Below are 16,456 nucleotides of genomic sequence, written 5' to 3' on the forward strand. Positions count from 1 at the left end.
TGCTCGACAAAACTCTACAGCCTTATTCCCCATCCCAAAGGAGCCTGCCCTCCCATGGAGAGGCTTCCCCCAGAGCCTGCGCTACGGTCTCCAAAAACTGGGGCAGGGAACAAGAAAACAGACGTCGTCACATCACACACTAAAGCCAACAGATTATTTTAACACAGTTCCCCAGCCGGGTTAATTATTCACAGCAGGGTTGGTCTTGTTTTCTCAAAGGCGGAGAGCCCTCACATCTCTGTGTCTGGCTGCTACCGCAGGCGCATCACCTGGGAGCTAGAGAGAAATTCTAAACCCTGGGTCCCGCCCTAGAATCAGCATTTTGACAAGATCTCCCCAATCCAGCCCCCCCCCCAGCCATCCCCCCTCCACGTCACTCCCCAGGGGGTGGAGGGGGTGAGCCGTGTGTGAATGTCTGGGAGGCACTGGGCTACCGCAGGCAGCACAAAACATTACTGATTGATGGACCCATCCTGTTGATAATCTTTTGCCTTCCCCAAGCATTCATTCATTCATTCATTGGAAAGGCATTCGTTCGTCATTTAGCAAATATTTATAGTGTGCCTACTGGGTGACTCAGCGCCTGGCACTGTCTAGGGGAGATAAGGCCACCCTGGTGAGCAAAGCAGGCACAGGCCCTACTTCAAAGAACTTTCTTTCCAGTTGGGGAGAGAAATAGCAAATAAGGGAACAAGCAAACAAACGAAAAGAGGTCATCACTAACAGCGACCGCGCTACCGAGAACATGAAGCCACTGACAGCTTCTGCGCAGGGAAGGACACAGACCCACATACGTGTTTGCATGCCACTCACCTGCTGTATAGAGACTAGACTGGATAAGGGACAAGAGTGGACCAAGGGAGGCAGCGAGCAGGTGGCTCATTGCACAGTCTAGGTGCTGGAGGACAAATCAGACAAGGGATTAGATGACCCCTCACCCCCAAGGCTGGCTGGGAACTGTGCTGCGCTGGAAACAAAGGTGAGTGAGCCCATTCTGGCTACCTTCAGGCACGGGGCAATCAAGGGGCTTGCAGAGCGAGGCACACTAGGGAACCGACAAAGAGCAGTGTCATTTCAGGGGCCGGTTCATTTGGCAACATCTTTGTTAAAGGAAATGAGCACATATTTTTTTGACCAGCAGCTCACATATTTACCCTACAAGCACACTGGTGTGTGTGCAAAGGGAAATAGGTTCTAGGTTATTCATTACACATTTGTAGAAGCAAAACACTGGGAACAACCTAAATGCTGAGTAATAGGGAACTGGTTAAGTCGATTTTGATTTATCCACATAATGAAATACTACACAGCAAAAAAATAACATGGGTACTTCCCTATGCTGTTTTTTTTTACATGCATATAGATGTGTATTTGAGCATGTACATAAATTCTTCTCAAGTTAATACTGTTGCACGACAAAAGCAAGCTATATAACAGGGTGTATGAGATGTTACCAACTGTGTCAAAAAGATTTAAAAAACGCCCAGACACCTATTTGCTAACACATACCTAGCAAAACCTTCCAAGGTTGACATTAAAAAAGCAAACAGAGGGGCGCCTGGGTGGCTCAGTGGGTTAAAGCCTCTGCCTTTGGCTCGGGTCATAATCTCAGTGTCCTGGGATCGAGCCCCGCATCGGGCTCTCTGCTCAGCGAGGAGCCTACTTCCCTTCCTCTCTCTCTGCCTGCCTCTCTGCCTACTTGTGATCTCTCTCTGTCAAATTAATAAACAAAATCTTAAAAAAAAAAAAAAAAGCAAATAGAACAACAACAACACAACAACCTGGGACTGCCTCTAGTTGAAGAACAGAGACTGGGGGACACTTATCCCTCACTGTACACTTTAATAGTCTTTACCATTCGTAACACGTGGATATAGGGACCAATTCCAAATAACTAAGTGAAATTTAAATTTTACCCAAATGCACTTTATAAAATAGGTTCAAGAAAAGGCGGGAGCAGCTATTGGTGCTGCGAGCCCAGCAGGGTAGGTGAGGGGCGAAACTGGGAAAGGGGAGACTTCAGGGAGGAGGCAACCCCGCGGCCAAGTCTTGCAGGACCGACAGGCATCCATCACAAACACAAGGCAGAAGGTTCCAGACAGAGGCATGGACCTATAATCAAACAGGGTCGGTTTGAGGACACACCAGGAGGTTCTGGGTTTAGCTGAAGCCATTAGGGTTCCAGAACCGCCAGCAGGACAGAAGCCTGGGCAAGGCTCATCACAGGCCAGCCCTTGCCAGTCAAGCCAAGAAGTTGAGACTCTTCCTAGAAGCAACGAAAGTGGGGGCGCAGTGACACGATCGAGGTTCTTCAAGGAAAGGCTGGCAGTGTGTGGGAGGTGGAGGGAGGCGGCAGTGTGGAGGGGCAGACGGGAACCTCGCTCAGAGACCTAGGTAGGGGCCTCGTTCCTTCTACGGAGGAAGCAATGATGGAGAAAAAGGAAGAGTCAAGAGAGAACAGATTCCACGCGTGGGGTAAACAGGAACAAAGGAGAACGCCAACGACCTCGTCCGAGCTACTTGGATCTGACAGAAGGAACTGAGGCCAAGAAGCAAGTTTAGGGGATAGAAGAAGAAGAAAAGAGGCAGAAGGGCGGGTTCAAATCCCTAGCTGTCTGCGCCTGAGCAAGGCCGCTCAGCTCTCAGAATTTTAGTTTGCCTCATTTGTAAAACGGGGCTAACATCTATGCTAGGGGCCCATTCTCACAGTGAAGGGGAGTGTTTTATACACGGCACCTGCTACATTGCATGGCATGCGGTAACATTGTACAAAAGGACCGCAGGGGCGCCTGGGTGGCTCAGTGGGTTAAAGCCTCTGCCTTTCGCTCAGGTCATGATCCCAGGGTCCTGGGATCAAGCCCCGCATCCGGCTCTCTGCTTGGCAGGGAGCCTGCTTCCTCCTCTCTCTCTCTGCCTGCCTCTCTCCCTACTTGTGATCTCTATCTGTCAAATAAATAAATAAAATCTTTAAAAAAAAAAAAAAAAAAAAAAAGGACCGCAGAAAGTCTCTACAACAGAGAAATGCCTAGTTCGCCAAAGGACAGATCTCAAGGGAATTTTTAGAAATTCAAGGAGGATGTCTATGATTCTACTGACTCCGAGTGTTATTCCTCTGTGGTCCCCAGACCATCCCTCACCTTGACACACCAGAGACCTGTCATGAGTGTGGACGGAGGGCCGCAGACCACTTGCCATCACTAGGCAAGCAATTCAAAGGTCAGACTTTGGCCAAAAGAAGGACACTTCACCGGGGCCAGTCAACACTGGCTTGTTTCAATGCCAGGCAAACACCACCATCTATAAACCCCCAACGGCCAAACCAGCTCTGTAACTGTTCGGGTGTTTCACTTCCTGTGTTGTGTGTGTGTGCTGGACCTCTAACCATGACAGCAAAGCACACCAAGACGAACCCCCAGCTGCAAACTTGCAGATACAATGTGAAAGAGAGGGACCTCTGGGCATTTTCCAGTGAAGACAACTGGGGAATGAGACAAGACCCAGGCACATCTAAATTCAATGCCCCCCCCCCCAGCATTCTCTATAATCACAAAGTATCTCAAATTACCTGCAAAATCAGTTAAAAAAAAAAAAAAGGCCCCAAGACTTACTACAAAAATATAAACAAAACCCTAGTCTTCAGTCATGATTATTAAACTAGGTCTATTTCCAAAGACCCTTGCTTGGTTTTCAAGAGGTAACTCATGTTAATCTTGTCAAGGAAAAAAAAAAAGTCATTGGAATTTTTTGAAAATAAGAACAGAAGTATCCAGAAATGTATTATTTGTGCCACTTTTCTCCAACCCAGAGCCCCCAGATGCTTTCTTAGCTGAAGTATAAGAGATGGTCAGAAAATAGGAACATCCTTGTTCTCCAAATGGTCACTCTCCTGGAGATAAGCCTTACGGGTGCTGACCTGCAGGACTGTGCTGCCACAGTGGGAAAAAGCAGCGTTACAAGGTCTTTCTGATATGACCAGTCATTGGCTCTCTATAGAAACAGAGCTCAGGACAGACCTGTTGGATACAAAGTGTTCTAATAGATTTATGCTATTTGGATGGTTATAAGCTATCTGATAATGCATAGATCCCCTGTAAGAACAAAGGTGAGCAACCTAATACACAAGATTACATCAAACAGGAAAGTCAGAACCCAATGCCATTCAATTCAAGACCAAAGAAAATAAGCCACAAAGGTCAGAAACTTAATGAAATTAACATGAAAACAAACGGACAGCCTTGGGCAACCTCTTAGGGATTCTATCAGAAGTCCCTGCTCAGAGTCAGGAGCAGAATGGCCTGATAAAAAGTGGCTTTCTGGGAAGAAAGAGTTCTATCTTCTGGTCCTAGGTCTCTGAAGACAGAATTAACATATACGTACATTTCACCTATCCTAAATTCATGCCAGTTTAAAAAAAAATATAAAACATTCCTTCCAAGATGACATAAATTACCACTGATTGGTTTGAGTACTGTCCCTGCTCATGCCCTATAACTCTTCTTTAACGTCGGGTCCTGTGCCATAAGCTGTTCTTCCCTCATCAATAAAAATTCCAGCTTTGAAAGGTGGGTGTCCCATTTCCTGGGAGAGTAAGGAGTGAGCAGTATTCCTGGGACTGTCTTGGGTACGTACAAGAACTGCTGGTGGACAAACTATGCGCTCCTGTTTCCTCTGGGCAGGGCAGGGACGCCGATGCTCCAGAGTTCTGAGTGTTCAGACGGCTTGGGTTTGGTGGGGGGACCGGATGGCGAGGGGGCGGTGAAATCATTCCCAACCTGCTTGTCAACCTCAGGCCTGGGAACATTCCTGACGGTTATTAAGGAGAGCCTACAGCATGCTCCCACGTGAAACTGGCTGCGTTGGGCCTTTTCCCACGCAAAACACCCCTGCCTCCGCAACTAGTGCGCCCACCCCCCCTTTAAGATCTATCATTTCAAACCCGCGCAGAAGACAATCCCCAATTCCCGAGCTGCCTCATTCGACAGTTCAATCCCCCTGGTGGTTTTGTCAAACCTGCTGGTTACGGACCCAGGACCCCCCTAGAAGTCGTCCCCCACCCCCCATCCAACCACTCCCGCCATCCTCGCTTACGGCGAAGGCGGAATCATCCCGGTTGAACGTCACATTCTCATCTCACACCAAACTAAGTGCAGTAAGCAGCAAACCCGCCTAGCAGGGCGCCACAGCTGCTACCCGTCAGGTAGTCCACCGCCCCCAGGAAAATCCGCCCCACGTGTGGGGCCCCTTATTCGGGCGTTCCTGGGCCGCGCACTCGCCTCTCGCAGGCGCGCACCCACGCACACACTTGGGGCACTACAGGCACAGCTGCGGACTTAGTTTTCTCTTCCTGAGACCGACTCCTGCCCAGTCCTCAGCAGAGGATCCGCCTCGTCGCCAGCCCCGGAACACACGCCTCCTCCAGCCTCCGCGCCACGCACGTGGGAAGGCGCGTCCAGGTGGTGCCAGAAGGGAGGAGAGAAGCGCAGAGGCAGGGAAGGCCGGGGATGAGGAAGGAGGGAGCTCCGAGTGGCATGTGGCATCTCAGGTCCCCGGGCCGGCGTAGATGCCTCGTAAAGCCTCCGGGATGCAGAGGGGGCGAGGGCAGAAAAGCAGCAGGGGAGGGAAGGAGCTGGAGGGGAGAGGGAAGGGGGTCGCTCACCCAGGGTTTTGACAGCGATCTGCCTGGTGAGGGGCGGCGGTAGGTTGATGCACACCAAGTCCACGTCCTGATGCAGCAGCACCTCGTCAATGCGGCTGGTGTAGAAGGGGACGCTCATCTCCTTGGCCAGCTCCTCCGCTTCCTCTTGAGTGCGGCCCCACAGCGCCTTCACCGCGAAGCCCTCATCTTTCAGCAGCGGGATGATGACACGGGCCGTGAGGCTGGTGCCGAACACGCCCACCCCGGGAAGCATGGCTGCTCTGGTCCGCCGGGTTCTGCTTTAGCTCAGATCTCCAATCGAACACGCTCACACACACCCCTCTAGCCAGTCCTGCACCCGGCTCGCCGCGGTGCGCCAGCCGCCCGTGCCCCGGGCAAGGCGCCCGGGTGCCGAGAGCGCACCGAGCTGCGGGCGGAGCAGGCTCGGGGCGCCTCAGTAAGGCGTCTGCTGCAGTGTCCGCCACGCGGGGCTCTCGTCCCTCCCGGGGGCGGCGGCAGGGACCCCCCCGGGGCGCCCGAGGCCCCGAAGCCCTGCGGAGCCCCGGCTCAGGCGGCACCTCCGCCGCAGCACCGGCCGACTCCGCGAGCCCCGCCGCGGCCGCCCCATGGCCGGCTCATCCCCGCGTCCGCGCCTCCGCAGCTCCGGCGACCCGCTCTCTCCCTCGTGGTTTCCGCAGCCGGCGACTCGCACGCACGAGCCTCTACAGCCTGCCGGAGCACCGACCCGCGCGGCTGCGGGGTCCCCTTTCTCGCCCGCCCTCGGCTCGGAATGAAATAATCCAGCGGCCGCCAGGAGGCCGGCTAAGCACGCGGCTCGGAGGGCGCCGGGCGCGGATCTCGAGCTGCAGCGCGGCGCGGGAGGCCACGACCCGGCGCCAGCCTCCTCATTTTGCTGCCATGTTCGCTCGCGGCGCGGCTCGGGCGGCCTCGGCCCCAGGCCGGCTCGGGCTCCGGGATCCCGCGGGGACGAGGGCGGAGTTGGGGAGTTTGGCTGTCAGCAGCCCGGGGTGGTGCCGCACCGCCCCCGCCGCAGCGCCGCGCGCCATTGGCCGCCGCGCGCCGCCCCCGCCCCGCCGCCGCGGGCTCCCGGTGCGCGCCGCGCGGGGCCCAGGAACCCAGCCCGGCTCCTCCCCCCGCCCCGCCCCGAGCGCCCGCGGTCCCTTCGTGGCTTCCCTTTCTTCGCCCTCACCTCCTCCTTCCCTCCCTTGCCTCTTCCCAAACCCCGCCCCAAGCAGGCAGATAAATCCATCAGTGCCCGGCGCGCCCTACTGGGCGGGTCATCAGTCCCTGGGAAGCGGGCAGTGGGCGACTCGCCCCCGGAGAGTCTGGGGTGGGGAGGGGGCTCAGCGGGGTGTGCGCAGCGCAGCAGGAGCCTTTCCTACGTGCAGAGAACCACAGTAGGGACGCTTTTCAGTCATTCCCTCTTAATCCTTGCACCAACTTAAGGTTATTGGTGCAACCCCCTTTACCTGATGATGCAGTTGAGTCCCGGGAAGGGTAAGTGACTTGCGCAAGGTCACACGATAGGTAAGCCGCAGGCCTGACTTTGGAATCCAGGCATGGCTCCAGAGTTTGGGCTGTGAGCTGGAGAGTTCTCTCTCCAAGCGAGCTTGCTCCAGTCCTGTGCCACCCCTCCCGCAGTGGGAGCATCGGCCGGTCGCCTTCTTCCCAGGCTTAACAAGCTCTGCTTTCCTCGCGAGGCCAGCGCCTGAGCAGACGCTAGGTGTGGGGTCCCCAAGCGGCTGCCGCACGTGTGTGCACGTCTGGGCTTTGAGACGGAGAGGAAGCCCTGGCCAGAAGAAACCGCCAGGTCACTCGACCTCTGGCTTTGACTTCTTTCGCCGCTTGCCACCCTACACCGCTCCCCCCCACCATTCCCTAGCCTCCACCCCCACCCCACCCTCTGCTCCTGCCTGGGCACATACCCGGCGGGTAGGTAGTAAACCCTCATTAAGCATTTGCTAAATAAATGAATATTCACCGAAGGTCCACTTTGTGCCCGCTTGGTGCCGGGATGCGGGACCCAAAGCTGAAAGGTACGGGACTTGGCTTCCAGCTCAAAGTCGCTTGAGAGGTCAGGGGTCAGGGCATGTTCCTCAGCTCACCGTGGCACATGGTCTGCTTCAACACGGGAGTGGAAAACGTGATACGCAAGCATTTAGAACCGCTTGTAACAACTGGCAATGAGGCGGAAGCGTGGAGAGAGCAGTATACCAAAGAGGTTCGCTTGTTGCAATGGGGGGAGGTGGCTGACCTTAGGGCGTTAGAAGAAAAGCACAGAGGACACTGAGTGCTCTGAGTGGCTGCCAGCAGCCTGAGAAGATCTGAGACAAAAGGAGTATTGCCATCTGTACTGACAGGCTTCATTTGAGCAGATGTTTTTGTTAAGAACCGAGGCAGGAACGCGGACAGGGGCAAGGGGTACAGACAGTGGTATCAGACACGAGGCACCGTCCCGCTGCACACGAGGCCAGGTCAGATGGCAGCGATGGCAGCCACTCATTTGGAGCTGGGGATGTGGCAGTTGGCATTGGGGATGGAACCAGAGCCAGAGTACCTGGAGTTCACTCTCCTCTCTGTTGTTTACTAGCCATGGGACCTTAAGCAAATTACTTCCCCTTTTGGGGCCACCGTTCTATCTGCTAGGTCGGGGTAATAATGGCATATACAAAGGCTTTTGGAGGACTGTATTGGCTATTTCTCTAAGGTCCTTAGCATAGCATCTGGCACATAATAAGCGCCAGATAAATGTTAAATAAATATGGAGAAGGTGTGTTACAACATCGGTTCTTGATATGAGAGCCAATTATACGAGGGCAGTAATATCTAGCCAGGAAGAGGTAGCTGGTTTGTGTTCTTTTAAAGGGAACTCTACTCTTGGCTTCTATGTAAGTAGAAATAAACCTGACATCTATGTAATAGCAAAAGAAAATGACATTTGATTCTCATCGAATGCATAAAACAAACGTCATCCCCATTTCATCGAAGACAAAACTAAATCCTGGCAGCAACTCAAACATATGGATCTAAAATAAAAGGCTTCATTTCCAACCTTCCCCCCAAACCGATTTTCCCCCAGTCATTCCCATCTCAACAAATGGCACCGCCGGCCCACCATTTGGCCAAAAACCATGGAGGCATCCAGGGCTCCTCTCTTACATACGCTCTCTTACATACGCTCTCTTACATACATACGTGGAGCATCAGCAGGGCCTGTCTGCTGAGCTTGCAAAATGCATCGAGAGTCTGACAGCTTCTCTGCGTGGTGGGAACTCGGGGTCACCATCCTCACTGCCTGGACCACAACATTCACCTCTGTGCTGGTCAGACTCCTTGCACACTTACTGCTTCCCCTGCAGTCCACACAGCAGCCAGGGTAAATGTTTATTTTTTAAAATATTTACAATATTAGATGTTAAAATCTAATTTAATTAATTTCTAGTATTCAAAATATTAAAATATTTATTTGACAGAGAGCGAGCATGAGCAGGAAAGGCAGAGAGAATCACATGCAGACACCACACGGAGTGCAGAGCCCGACATGGGGCTCGATCTCACAACCACAAGATCAGGACCTGAGCCAAAACCAAGAGTCAGATGCTGAACCAACAGTACAGCTTAGGTGTCCCAGCCAGAGAGAACCTTTAAAAGGTAAGTCCAAATGTGTCCCACCAGGTTTGACACCTACCAGTGAATAAACTCCAACAGCCTCAGGATGGCCTAAAAACCTCTGCCTGAGCTAACCCCCTGCCTTGGACACCTCTTCACCCACAGCTCTCCACCCCACCACCTGCATTCCAGCACAGTGGCCTCAGAGCCTTTTTGTGTCTCAGGACCTTTGCACTTGCTGTTTCCTCTGCATGCACCCCTTCTACCCTGACATATCTACATGGCTCACTCTCCCCCCTTTACTCAGGTCTCTGCTCCGATATCCCCTCCTCAGATTGCCTTGCCCAACCATCCTGGCTACAGTGACATCACTGTCACATTTCATTCCTTTGTCTAGATTTATTTTTCTTTATATCTCCTCTCACTGCCACACAACATAATATATATCTGTTTATCTGTTTATCACCCATGTGCCTCAACAGATTATAAAGCCATGGAGATCAGAAGTCTGTGTGTCTTGTTCACTTCTGAATCCCAAGTGCCTAAAATTGGATCTGGCACCTGCTAGACACTCAATATGCATTTGTTGAACAAATGTTTACATGTTCTAATAACCATGTGATATTATGAAGAGCGTCTGAGTTAATATTTATAAACTGCTTAGAACTGTGCCAAGTGCCATGTGCAAGAATGGTTTAGACCCTGGAGAGGCAATGCTGAGTAAGGCAGGGCACCTGCCTTCAGGTTGCTTATGCCTGGTACCTGTTGATTGGAAACATGAACGGACAATGGCAATACAGTATGGTTCATGCCATGGTAGGAACCTGCAGGAGGTGATTTGGGAGCAGAGGAAGGCTTTGCAATCAGAATGGAGAGCCTCTGAAGACTTGCAGAGAGAGGAAAGCACTAGACCCAGGTTTTGAAAGACTTGCTGCAGTTGTTAGCTAGACTATAGAGGGGAGAAGGTTCTAGACTGAGGAGGCTAAAAATAGGCTAACTCAAGGTAGAAGGATTTGTGTGGAAGAGGCCAGGACATGATGGACAATCACTAAAAGATGTAAAGCAGACAGCAGTTTTAAAGATTTTTTAAAAATTGTTTCAAGTAGTCTCTACACCCAAGGTGGGGCTTGAACTCACAAACCCAAGATCAAGAGTTGCATGCTCTACCTACTAAGCCAGGCAGACACCCCCAGATTAGCATTTTAGAATCATCACTCAGGCTCCGTCATGGAGGGGAATTGCAAGGGGGTGCACCCCACACAGCCCGGCAAGGGGACCACTGCAATACCCAGAGAGTGAAGGAAGGCACAGGCATGGGAGTGAAGATGCAGGCACTCTGCTGTGACAAGATGATGGCTCCCTGGCCGTGTAGCTAATCGGACGTGGGAAGTGAGAAAAAGTTGACGTTCCAGGTTGTGGTTGGTGGGGAGGCTGGCTATACATTTGTGTCTTACTGGTTCACAGTCCCGGGCACAGGAGGATGGCTCTTAGGATGCATCGATCCTGAGCTTCTGATAACATGGACCTTTGAACCCCAGTGCTTTTGCACATGATACCCTCACAAATATCTGGTGTTTATTCTTGTTTGTTTGTTTTTTTTTTTTTTTTTGGTACCTGCACGAAGTTTATTTATTTCTTTCTTTTTGGGGTGTTTATTCTTCATATTCTTTGTTTGAGACCCTCTGAAACCCGGAAACTGAATCCTGACACAATCTGACATTTTAGCCTTTTAAATGATTCTGAAAATAAGCCTAAAAATTTCTTTCCCCTCATTCCGTGATTTATCTGCCGATCTCTACCATTTGCATTTGGGTGAAGATTTGAGGCCTATTTTAATGTCATTTAAGATGATCGTCATGTGACTCCAAAGAGAACATTCTCAACCTTTTTATAGAAATAAAAATAGTGGGGATTCATGTTTTTATTCACAGCCCTGGGATGATGATAAAATGGATTTTCTTCTCATATTAACTCAGTTTAATGATAATTTTATATATTTTCATCGTACAAGTCACTTATACATATTATGGAAATGTCAGAAATAAGATTTAATCTCTCCATCCTTATGTAGCCACTGTAAATAATTTGGTCTATTTGCTTCCACAATTTTAGAACTATTATATTATTTTTATGAAAAATAAGAAAATCCTGCTATCTAGTTAGATTTGTTTATTCTTTTTCATACAACATAAAAACAAGTTTTGATTATTTTTCGTTGGGTATCCATAAATACCCAACATCCCTATAAATCTTAATCCATTGTAGAATGAAATTCTTTTGCTCCTAGTAGAAATATAACTTTGCCAAATGACTGCTAAGCAGCTCCAGTATGCATAATGCTGAAATTTATTCCTGAACTTGTCCTTAATAGAGTTTTAAAAATTACCCATTCATCGTTCTACCTTCAACTCTTTGGGGGGGGGTGTTTTTAATAATCACTACCATTTATTGAGTGCTTGCTACACATGAGGCTCTAAACTTTGCCTGTATTCACTCCTCACAGCTTTTTCTGTTAAGTACAATTATCCCCCTTATTACAAAGAAGGAAACTGCTACACACACACACACACACACACACACACACACACAGAGTTAACGTGCCTGAGGTAGGTCATAAAGACAAGCATTTGACTGAAATCACCAGGCTCCAAAATCATCGTCTGTTACCACTAAGCCCCTGAACTTAGGATAGATAATGTAAACTCTGTTTTTCCCTGACAACACAGCCCTTTGCCCTCTGGAGAAGAGACGCATGCTGGCATTTCTCCTCTTTCTCGCCTTCCCCTAGCAAGGGTCAACAGGCTCCGTGAGCAGGGATTCCCTTGAGCTGTGTACAGGTCAGAAAAAGCAGTACTGAGCCTGTACTGTGCTCCTCGGGACAGGGGCATGGGACGGTTCTGTGACTGTCATCTCTCCCCTGGGCTCCTGCCGTCGCCTCTTAACATGGCAGACCCTCACACTCTTACTGCCTCCCACCCCTGAGTAAGCAGAGAGAGCTTTATTTTTTTTTAATTTTTTAAAAAATTTTATTTATTTGAGAGACAGAGAGCATGAGCAGGGGCAGAGGGAGAGGGAGAAACAGGCCTCCCGCTGAGCAGGGAGCCCTACATGCCTCTCCATCCCAGGAGCCCTGGGATCATGACCTGAGCTGAAGGCAGACGGAGGCTAAACTGACTGAACCACCCAGGCGCCCCTCAGAGCTTTAAAGAGCACTGGCCATTATATGTCAATTATATATCTATATCTATACCTATATCTATATCTATATCTATATATAATTAAGTTTAGGAAATTTCCTAAACTTAAAAAATTATACATCAACTATACTTCAATTAAAAAACTATGTAAAAAAAGACAGAAATGAATAAAAATTAAAGCATTGGTCATCTTGATGAAAACCCTCCACTGTTTTCCTCTTGCACCTTCAATACAATCCAAACCCCTCAAAACGGCCTGGGGGACTCTCGGCTCTGTCCCTCGGTTACAGAAATCAGATTCTTGGGCCCAACATGGATAGAAAAGAGGCCGGGACGAACCATCTGCAGAGGCAAGGCTTTGTTGGGGCCACAGATGGAGCTGAAGGAAGACAGAGAACCAACACAGAGCTCTTAGGATAACCGCCCCCGCCCAACAAAGAAGTGCTGCTTCAGTAGAAAAAGTTCTTGTTCAGGATCCCACAGGTCCAATAGGTTAATGAGAGAAAGGAGGAAAAGTACCTCGTCCTGATTGGTTAGAAGAACCTCATGCTGATTGGTTGGGAGGGCCTCGTCCTGATTGGTTGGGAGGGCCTCGTCCTGATTGGTCGATACTAGCAGACGACTCGGGCAGTTCATTGGTGCTTTTTGGAACCTCGGGCCCTCTGTTCTGAGTCTGGCTTGCATACGGGGCCGCACCCTGGCCCCATCCTGGTTCTTTTCTATAAGAGAAGTGGTTTGACAATCTCAGGCCGCAGTAAGTGCCCCAGGTGTGTAATGCTTGTCACCTGGGGCTTGCTGCCATCGTCCCTGTCTCACCTGCACCTCCCTTGACTGACACCACTCATCCTCGAGGTAAGGGTCAGGCTTCTGTGTCAGTCGCACCCGCCCCTCCTGTTCATTCCTCCTCCGTCTTGCCTGGTTCTCTCCGGCCTCCAGACACCTCACTTTCTGTTCCCTCTGCCGGGAATGCTGTCCTTCAGCCCTTTATTCACCTGCTGGCTTGTTCCTCAGGCTTTTGGGCTCAACGGTCATGTCTCGCCTTCCCCACCATAGGCTGGTAGCTCTTCGTTGCAAACCCTTTGGCTGCTTCCCAACACCACTGGGTTCATTGCGGCCACAGCACTTCCACAGTCTGCATGAGTTTGCTTTCTCCACCACTGCCTGTCTCCCCTGGCTGGCATAGAAGCTCCTTGGGTCCAGGGGTCTCGTTGGCCTCATTTATGGCTATTTCAGCCTGAAACAGTGCTTGGTACCTCCCTGAGAAACAGTAAGTCCTTGTTGAAAGGATAAGTTAATCATGTAGGCGGTAAAACAATTCCTTTTTTTTTTTTTTAAGATTTTATTTATTTATTTGAGGGAGAGAGCATGAGAGGGGAGAAAGTCAGAGGGAGAAGCAGACTCTCCAAGGAGCAGGGAGCCCGACGTGGGACTCGATCCCAGGACTCTGGGATCATGACCTGAGCTGAAGGCAGTCGCTTAACCAACTGAGCCACCCAGACGCCCCAGTAAAACAATTTCTAATATCACATAATGGCATGGGAAAATGCTCAGGACATAATGTCGTGTTTTAAAAGCCCAGGGGCACCTGGGTGGCTCAGTTGGTTAAGCCTTTGGCTCAGGTCAGGATCCCATGGTCCTGGGATCAAGCCCTGCATCTGGCTCCCTGCTCCGCGGGGATCCTGCTTCTCTCTCTCTCTCCCCATTGTCCCCCCTGCTAGTGCTCTCTCACTCTCTCTGTCAGATAAATAAATAAAATCTTTTAAAAAAAAATAATAAAAAGCCAAAACCATGTTGCATATATAATATTACAACTATGTCTTTTTTGTCTTTTTTTGTTGGTGTAAAATATACTAATATAAAATGCACTGTTTTAACTATTTTTAAGTATACAATTCCCCTCATTGTGCATACAACTCTCTATTTTTAGGAAGAAATACTGTATGAAATGAAAAGAAAACCAAGTTGCCCTATATTTCTGTACTTCCCTTACATTTAAAATAAAGAAAAAAAGGCATTTAAATGTTTAAATGAACAATTAGTTCTGGTCACATGCTCAGAAGTTTCTTTCATGCGCAACTCACACTCTGAGTCAATGGACCCAGTGAAGGAGGGAATCCAAATGCATCTAGCTGTTTTACTAGTCCTCTGAAATACCAGAAGTAATAGTCACCCAACTAGATTGTACAGCAACAGGTTTTTTTGTTGTTTTTTTCCTGGGTCACTCACCAGGCCAAGAGAATTGGAGCCACTGTTTAAGACACTATCACCAAATCCGTGGCTCTTAGACTATGGAAATGGTTTTAAAGTAAATACAAAGGGGTTTGGACATCATAGCTCCTATGGAAAATACAGAACTTTCCTTCTTGACATGTGAAAATCCTCAGGGCACCTGTCCTCTTCCTGTCTTCCCAGTCTCTCTAGGAGAACACTATGCTACGAAATGTTCTGCTGCCTCAGTTAGATGTGAAGACATAGGGGCAGGTGATATAATTACTCTATAAATAAACAGAAAAAAACTATGGTGCTTTTTCTGGACAGATCAATAAGGATGTAGGAAAACTACTTAGCATCCCAAATCATTAACACGCTGCTTATACACACAGAGGAGCACACCAGAAAAATAACCTTCGTAACAGTCTGGCAGAAAGTAAATATTATTGGAGAGAGAATAACATGGCCTTTGCAATTCCAAATTAAGAGCATTATTCCACTCCCTCAATTTCTGGCTTAAAGAGTAGGCACATAAAACAATATATCCTCCGTTTTAAACATGTCTCTCCTATTTATTAATTAAGGCAACATACAGAACCCCAAATCAATCATTTGAACTATTCATATCTGGACAGTGAGTCTACAACATGGGCTTTGGCTCTGTAATTCTGTGGTCCAATGGAGGGCTACCCAAAGGGCTGAGAGACCTAGGGCTTGTTCTTAGGCAGAGGTGATCAGGGGCAAAGTGTGGCCTGGGAGAACGATGGTGGAGAGAACATGTCAATCATAATGAGAATAGAAGGGAACCAAAGCCATTCACTCATTCATTCATCCAAGGGTGATAGTAAACTTCTTGAACATCTGGTGTAGCATGGGCACCAGCCAGTCCAAACAAACATCGATATCCCTGAAGCACGGGCTTGATGGTCCCCTGCTAGATCAAGCATCAACACATTATTCCTGGGTCATGGTCAGGCCTGGGAGAGCTGGGGGAGAGGTCAAGGCTGTGGGGTGGTATAGCAGCCCCCACAGCTCAGAGCAGTGGCTGAACATTGGCACACGAAGTACAGCCTGTACTGGGTTTGTGCACAGCAGCTGCCTGCTCTGTCTGGGTCTGAATTGCTCCCTGGGAATATAGAGCTAGAAGACTCCATCGTGCCCCGTAGGGTGCTCGTAGCTTTGTGCATCAGACAAGCAAACAGGTACTTGCGATGGAGTGTGGGCCAAGCAAAATCATGGAGGAAACCAGTTTTGTGGGAGTGACACACACAAACCGGGTGACAGGTGGAGAGGAAGCAGAGGAGAGGTGGTGAGGTATGAGAAAGGAACTGGAAATGCTCCTTGCCTCAGTTAAGGTAATTTTTGATCCTCGATAGTAAGCAGTGGAGAATGGACAGACAGTCCCCATGGGAGCCACAGCCCCAGTTTTCCTGGAATTCTTTTCGTCCTTGGAGTCTCTCACCAGCTATCGCTACCACCACAATGACCCAGCTGTCCTTCTTCATGTCCCCATTCCCACCCTCCCCCACCTCCCCTTCCCCCACGCCCAAGCCACACACACTCACCTTTTGCTTTTTCGCTCCACACACAGCCAAGACGTGACTCCAAGTTTTAAACAAAGGGCTAGGAGCAGGGGCAGAGGGCTAGGAGCTAATGGCTGGGAAATAACATCAGGTACAGCCTTAAACTTGAGAACATGGCTAACAAATTAAACCAATTTCTCTTCAGCTTAGACCCCTCAAAGACCTTTCCTACCTTTCTCATATCTTGATACACAGAAGAA

At 49.6% G+C, this 16,456-nt stretch overlaps 1 protein-coding gene across 1 annotated transcript in view; it reads right to left on the reverse strand.

The window, feature by feature from the left end:
• Positions 1 to 6,606, reverse strand: part of GFOD1 (glucose-fructose oxidoreductase domain containing 1) — a 105,115-nt gene extending 98,509 nt beyond the window's left edge. Inside the window, exon 1 of the mRNA XM_046005167.1 lies at positions 5,657 to 6,606. Within this exon, the coding sequence (XP_045861123.1) occupies positions 5,657 to 5,909 (253 nt within the window). The 5' untranslated portion in view covers positions 5,910 to 6,606. The remainder of the gene's footprint in view (positions 1 to 5,656) is intronic.
• Positions 6,607 to 16,456: the final 9,850 nt, after the last annotated feature.

This window comes from Meles meles, chromosome 5 (assembly GCF_922984935.1).
Source record: "Meles meles chromosome 5, mMelMel3.1 paternal haplotype, whole genome shotgun sequence".
Taxonomy (NCBI): Eukaryota; Metazoa; Chordata; class Mammalia; order Carnivora; family Mustelidae; genus Meles; species Meles meles.